Source organism: Nicotiana tomentosiformis, chromosome 11, assembly GCF_000390325.3.
Source record: "Nicotiana tomentosiformis chromosome 11, ASM39032v3, whole genome shotgun sequence".
Classification (NCBI taxonomy): domain Eukaryota; kingdom Viridiplantae; phylum Streptophyta; class Magnoliopsida; order Solanales; family Solanaceae; genus Nicotiana; species Nicotiana tomentosiformis.
In genome coordinates, this window is record NC_090822.1 from 37,969,737 (window position 1) to 37,977,361 (window position 7,625).

General features: G+C 31.8%; 1 protein-coding gene across 2 annotated transcripts; it reads right to left on the reverse strand.

Moving 5' to 3' along the window:
• Positions 1 to 2,134: 2,134 nt before the first annotated feature.
• Positions 2,135 to 7,144, reverse strand: LOC104098254 (transcription factor bHLH35). Of its 2 annotated transcripts, none has more exons than XM_009604933.4 (5): positions 6,966 to 7,144; positions 6,664 to 6,823; positions 6,016 to 6,273; positions 5,655 to 5,825; positions 2,135 to 2,420 (listed from the first exon to the last, which is right to left on the reverse strand). In XM_009604933.4, exons 1-5 carry the CDS (start codon positions 7,037 to 7,039, stop codon positions 2,331 to 2,333), a joined length of 753 nt encoding a protein of 250 aa, XP_009603228.1. In that variant the 5' UTR covers positions 7,040 to 7,144; the 3' UTR covers positions 2,135 to 2,330. The 2 variants fall into 2 exon arrangements, with proteins under 2 accessions (XP_009603228.1, XP_009603227.1); XM_009604932.4 differs by having other exon boundaries at positions 6,664 to 6,826.
• Positions 7,145 to 7,625: the final 481 nt, after the last annotated feature.

Genomic DNA, 7,625 nt, shown 5'->3' on the forward strand with positions numbered 1-7,625 from the left:
AGTTCTTTGGTGAGTTATCAGTATCATTTTCTTTGGTTTCTTCATTTCTATTAAATGTTTTGACCCTTCCATTTTATAAGGAGTATTTAATTAATAACATGTGCACGAAGAGGCAATAAAAGCTATGAATGAATAAGACAGAGAAGTGAAGGATACTGCGTCATCTAGAGTCATCAACTGATCATTAGCATCTTCTAGCAAAAATTATGGGGATATTCTCATTTAATTGGAACATGTGAAAAAAGAGTCGTATTTCATGTTTGAACACAAATGATGCTCTAACTTATAACATAAATATAATTTGAATAAAAGTCTACTAATAGTAATACATCGGACAAATACGCCAACTATAGGATTGATAAACAAGTTGGACACACTTTTGGAAGCATGCCGTTGATATATCAATAGGGACTTTACGTTTCATGTTTCATGATTACCATCTTCCCTTCTCACGTCTGCAATTTGTAGTGTGAATTTCGGACATTGATCTTCAATGAGTTCTTCAATTTCTTATATTCACATTTTCAAGGTGCATGTATCCTTTATATCATTAGCTAACATTTGGATCAAAGGAGAGAGAATTAACGAAGAGCCCTTGATAGCTAACTCAAAATTGAATCTAAACCTTTAAATAGTTTGAATGAATCATTCTTTCTCAGATTAAATAAATGTACTATGGTTTTTAGTCGTCATTGATATATGGATGGGTAATAATTTATCTAATCCTAAAAAATATATTTTAGTTGATCCCCTTTTCCTTCTTCCAAGTTCCAACAACAAAAATGCTTTCATCTCAAATGATCATATAGTTTTTCTTTTCTATAGAGGAACAATAAGAATTATTCCATCCGTTTCAATTTGTTTGAATATTTTCAGAGTACGAGAGTCAAATTGATTAATTTTCAGCGGGACAAAGATTCTTTAAGTTTTTTAAAATAAAATTACATATTTAGAGACTACATAAAAAGTACTATAAGTCACCATAGCTAACAATTCAAAATATTTAAAAACTATTTGCTAAAAACATGATCAAATAAAACCTTGTTTGACTCCCCAAATAGTAAAAGATTCATTCTTTTTTAAACCGGGGATTATATATTTCAGATTCTTAAAGTTTATTTGGTAATGCGGAAGCTAAAACTTCAATAATTACGGAGAAAGGGTACAAGCAGTAAAAATGCAAGATAGATATATAGTAAATGAGAGGGAATAAAAGTGTTGAACCGATTATGTTAATAACAATCGTTTATAATTAAGCTTCAAAACGAGCTGAACTTTGTGATGTTGTTAGAAGTAGTAATAGTGTAACCCCTTTAAATTTTGAGGATGATCCGATGTAGGGTCCCAGCACGGTTAGTTGATAGGGTTGAAAATGGTCACTGAACAATAGGTAACGATCTCCTGATTTGTGAGAAGTTGTTGTTACAACCTCGGCGTCCGATCCGTTAGGGACATGGATCTGTAATGTTTGTATTCGAAGAGGATTATATGAAAAGCCAAGGTAGACAAGCGCGGAGCTAGAGTTTAGGTTAGGCGTTCGGCCAAACTGAATAGTCTTGGTTCAAACTCGATATTTATTTTAAGAAATTAATTAAATATATATCAATTATTAATTTAGAACCCCAGTAGCTTTAAAGAAATAAAATTCTGAATATATAATTTTTAAATTCTGGTTCCACCTACGAGAGTAGTTACGTTGTAGGCAACGCCTGCCGAATTAATGGTGTGTATGCGGGCTTGCTGGGTTGGCGGCCTTGGGACCTTTATGGTGCCCACAAGATAGGAAAAATGACATTGTATTGACGCTGTAAAAATAATAACAAAAAAGTATATAAAATTTGTATATTTTTTGTATATTTATATACATTCTGTATGTTATATACAAAAATTATATAAATTTTATATACTTTTTCGACTACCGAATATAAATAATTTCTGGCGTGGGAAAAAAGTGATAATACCCGGACAAGATATGCATGATGGGCTGTCTATCTCAGGGGACCAAAATTTTCCCCTACAATGTATGGTCTTGTTTCTTCAGTTCTACCCACTAATATAGTCTTGTTTCCTAACTTGATGGCACCATGAGGCATGCATCAAATTTAGGAAACTTATATAAATTTAGGCAGGAGAAAAGGACGTGAAAGGTAAAACTTTCATTGACTGGGATTTCTTGTGAAAACACCAACTACAAACTACATAAACAGTCAAACAAAGCTGCAGGCCAAGATGTAAGGAGAAGGAGGAGGAGGAGGAGGAGGTAGAACCGTAGAAATAACGAGAGAAAAAAAAAACACCTTTGGAAATAAATCCTCATTATCATTGTTGTTCTAAGTGCTCATAGGGCTATCTGGATCATTTAGAGTAGCTATAGCAGTTTCAATCCTCATCTTCAAAAGTTCCTTCTCTTCCTCATCAGCCTGGAAAAGATAAATCAATGTTAGCTAATAGCATACATTATTGAACTTTTAAGAAATGATAATTAATTAATTACAACATTCAAAACTTCAGCAATCCATCTAACTATAAAAGGCTGTAATTATATTGTCAAACAGCTTAATCTTGTCAGAATACATCCTGTATAATCCATGTTAGTTTAAACATGGATTAGACATACTAGGTTTTATTGGAAGGTCTATGGAATGTAACTCAAGGTAAAAGACTACAAAACAGGTCTCAAAATACCATACCTTGTAACATTAAAGGTAAAAGTTTAGTGGTTCTTAAAGTTTCAGAAATGTATATGCAACGGTTAGCACGAGGGGACTTGTTGACAAGTTTTCATTCTTAAACTTGCAAAACTATAGTAATTTCACCCTTATCATACAAATTTTGGTATTTAACGCTAGATGCATTAAAATAATAAATGAATGATTATGGTTAATAATTGCTGCAGTGAATCAACACGTGAATGAATTTTTTTCTGGAATTACACATTAATAAATCTTAATATAACTTTTTGGCAAGTGACAGATACGGATAAGCAGCATATCAAAGAAAACATATTTTTTTTGGTTTAGTTGACGCCCTTTTCGTTAACAACCCTTTTCTTGGTTCTATTTTCCTGTTTCTTCTGTTCCAAATTATTATTATATTCTTCTGTTTCAATCGGAAAAGACGAAACCATTTTCCAATGAAGAGTAAATAAACTTTCCCTTCAAAATTAAACATAGTGGAATTCGAAGAGAAGCTTGTATTATGTCCTCTTAAAAGACCGGGGAGGGGGGCGGTTGAAAATTATATGATTAGACTTCAAATTAAAGATCGAGTGCTAGGTAAATGATTAGGATGTCGTATAAAAAAATTGAAAAAGAAATGGAAATATATATACGTTAACATCACTGATCGAAGAGCTTTTCTAATTCTTTCTCCAATAATTTGAACGATTGACGTTAAATAAATATGATTATTTCATTTTCATTATGCAATCTCAGAAAGACTTTTGATATATCTCACGTTCATTACTGTGCGCATAATACCTTTTTAATGGTAAAATATATTTCTTTCCGTATTCAAACGTGCCTTAACTTCTTTATATACATGCAAAAGACTAAATTGAGTCGATACCAAAAATATTGCGTAAGATAGTAATTCCAAGGTCAATTCTTTTTTTAATTCCACCAAATTCATTGCTAATGGAAATTCAGTTACTTTATTTCTATTTCCATTATATATGACCTAGAAAAGAGAATGAACCTAACTCGAATGTCAGGTGTTTTTTTTTTTTTGTGTGTGTTTTGGAGAAAAAACTAAGAAATCTCGACCAACACTACAAAAGTGCAAAAAGAATTCAAAATTGAAAATTTATTAAGGAAAATGTATGAGATTAACTAAAAAACCCTGGTTAATCTCCTTGAACATCCTGTATATAGTAAAGATACTTCTAGAGGATAGTCTGTATTTTACTGCTAATCATTGACATAAAATAATACAATCTTGCCCCCTAATAATATGCCGCACTCCGCATAATCAAACTTTATTTATTCAAGTGGACCATGAAAAGATTATTTCCTTAGTAGGGCCCTTATTTATCATTTGGTCCCACATCCTTGACAAAAATATTGGACCATGTATTAGTTTGTCAAAATATTGGACCATGTATTAGTTTGGGGCCTAACCATAAATAGAATACATTTTTATAAGTTTACTTGGAAACTGATCCACAAATTGTCTCAACCATACAATTAAATAATTCATAAAATTAATTAAAAGAAAGTAACACAATTTAAATATTTAAGTGCTACCATTTTTTAATTCCTTATATAAAGGGATAATTCATGATTTTATATTATGTATGACCTGTTGATGACTGTCATGACTTCAGGAAATAAAGATTTATGCTAGACATGGTTCACTTGCACCATAAGATCTTGATATCCACGCTCTACAGATTATTTTGCCTTTTGTAATTGCACAAACACCCCTTTTATTTAAAGAATTTCATGTATTTATTTTTCTTTTCTTTTCCAGTTTTCCCGATTAAAAAAGAATTGCAATTACAAAAGCCTTTTGGAGTTTTAACTTTAATCTGTTAGAACCGTCGCTTGAACCAAAACCACCCGCTGAACTAGTTCTCTTTTTGAAGAGTCTAATTACTAATACTGATAATATAAAAGATTTATATATTATTAGATTATTTTAAAAAACTTATATCGAGTGTGAGTAGATAGCTTGCAAAAAATGCAAGTGAGGTACAATTAAATTATCATTAATGCATATAAGTTAATTGTTTCTTAAATCAACAAAGCATTATTTACTATTTCCTTCATTCCAAAAAGTATGATACAGTTTGGGTTTAAGCAGTTGCGGACCCAGAATTTTGTGCAAGCGTATTTAATCTTTGAAATACATAACTTTATTAGTAAAATAGTAGTTGTCAAATGGGTTCAAATAAAATATTTATACAAAATTTACGCAGCTTTAATCCTAATTTATACATATACACAGCATTATTTTTTTATGAAGCGGGTTCAGTTGAACCCGATTGCCACCACATGCGTCCGCCACTGGTTTTAAGACTCAAACGAGTAATTTTTTTACCGTGATTTTTTCATGTCTTTTAAATATTTTGGATAGTTAATTATTATGACTTATAATACTTTACAAATTTTATTTTAAAAAATTTAAAGATTATATGTTCGAATTTGCAGTCAACATTTAAACTTTTAAATATCGAAATTCGAATTGTGTCATTTTTTTTGGAACGGCGAATATCACTCTAAGTATCAATTCTAAACTTACGTAACATTAGTTTTTTTGGGGCAGATAGGAGGATCTATACGGCATGATTGCCTTCTACCTACTGAATTATAGTTTTAAAGAAAATTCAAATTCAAATACATTTTTGTGTATTTTCTTTATTCAACCCTTTATTATGTTGTTTAAACAAAACTTGGACATAGTCCAATTGAGGCTTGATTTATTTGACATGGATGCACATGCAAGCCTTGAATGCTTTTAAGAAATTAAATTTTGTAACTGTAAAAATCTTGGGGGTTATTAGTGGAATTATCTCAATTCTAAAAAGCAAAAGTTCAGACAAGGGAATAAATAAAAAAGAAAGTTAGATAAAGGATACGCAGAAGAGAAGGGAAAAACAATGGAAAAGAAAAGAAACAAAAAGAGAATAAAAACAGAGAAAACAAGGTTCTTACCTCAATGAAAGCTGTCTTGAGAAGCCTCCCAGAGAAAGCAGTGATATTTGCACTAATGATTTTGATATTCAAAGATTCAAAGATCTCACAAACTTTTACCATTGTGTCTGTTCTTTTGCTGCAAGTGAGGCTCACCACCACTGTCTTTTCTCCCATTGAAGATACCCTCAACTAATAAAAAATAAATTAATAAGTAACTTCTTGTTTTCTTGTTTTGTTTTCCTTTCTTTTAGGAGGGTGGAGATCACTATAATGTGAATGAATGAAAAGTTTATACTATAAATGAGTGAAAAGTCAGTTTTGTCATTTGTTTGACTATGTTTTCTTGTTTGCAATATTCTTCTCTTGGAGTATTAATTACCTCAAGTACTTCAACAGGAGAAGAGGATGGTGATGATCTTGTAGTTGATCCAGAAGAATCATAACCATATTGCTGTTCAAGTCTTCTTGATCTTTTAGGCTTTGCATCAAAGCTCGCATCTTGATCAAATTCAAGACTGGTATTCTTCTTTGACCTTCCAGATTCAAGCTCTGATATCTCTGCTTGAATTCTCCTTTCTTGCTCATGCAATTCTTGAATGTACTCAATTGCATCTTTGATTATTGATGCTTTATCCATCTGAAAAGTCACAATAATATAAGGGGTATTATCGCTTTTAACCCGCCTATATACATTGGATAGCCGAAAAAATATACAAATTATATACATTTTTTTGACTATTATTTTTACAGCGACTATACAGTGTCATTTTTCCATAATATAATTTGGATAAATGAATACTCAATTAACCAAAAAAGGGAAATAAAACAAGAGCAGTACATTGTCAGCAAAGAAAGATTGAGGGTATGGAAGTGGGGTGGGGTATTCAATGGTAATAAAGGTAGTATTAATGTATTATGTAATTTCTATTGGGGAAAATAAGAGGGAAAGAGCAATAACGAAATCAAGCAAAACAATTTTTTCCCCTTTTCTTTTATTCACCATTAGTGATTCAATATAATTGGTCACCTTGCTAATGTTTGGGACCACAGCTCTAAGTGCAAATAACCTCTCATTTAGCTTCTTCCTCCTATTCCTTTCTGACACAATGTTCTTGGATGCCAACGATGATTGTGCCCCGTCCGGCGAGCTTGAATCATAGTATGCCGAGATTGCCTCATCGAAATAGCTGCTGCATTAATTCAATCAATCACTTATGCAAATTTCAAATCATTTTGTCCATTTCTTGGTGCTCCAAAAGAAAAAATAAGTGAAAAAGAATCTAAACATTCAATCCAGAAGAAATATAATAAAAATGAAAGTTTATATACCTATCGAGTTCTTCGTTTTGTAAGAACATGTTTGTTTCCCAATAATTCTTATACTCATCACCGATGTTCTCCATCTTCTTGGGGAGAGGGGGTCGAGTGAGGAGGAAGCAGACACGTTATGCTTTAAATCTTTTGTGGGTACAGGGGATGTAAGCTTTAAAACAAAATGGACATAGTTGAGAAGAAGGGGAGTAGGTATATATAGATGAGAAAAAGAGCACGTGCGCTTCTTCTTTTTTTTTTTTCTCTAAATATTTTCCTGGTTTTATTTTTTGATGCTTCATGGAAAGCTCTTATTTATCCCTGCCGTCCACATAGTAAGAGAGAGGTTAAGAGAAGGGTCTATGAGGCCGCGTGGTGGGGGCATAGTAGACGCTAGATAGCTAAAGTTTTCAGTGGCGGAGCTAGAGTGCCGAGAATGTGTTTGGCCGAATCCAGTAATTTTAGTTCGAATTTTGTATTTATCTTAAAATTTTTATTAAATATGTACAAATTATTAATTTAAAATAAATTAATATAAGACGATTAAAATCTTAAACTCATAAATTTAAAATTCTAACTCCCTGCTAAGTCCGTTTTACAAGCATAGGTGGCGCGTAGTTAAAAGTTTGCATTTGACCTACCAAATTGCAGAGTGATTGATATGTGTCTGATTGAATT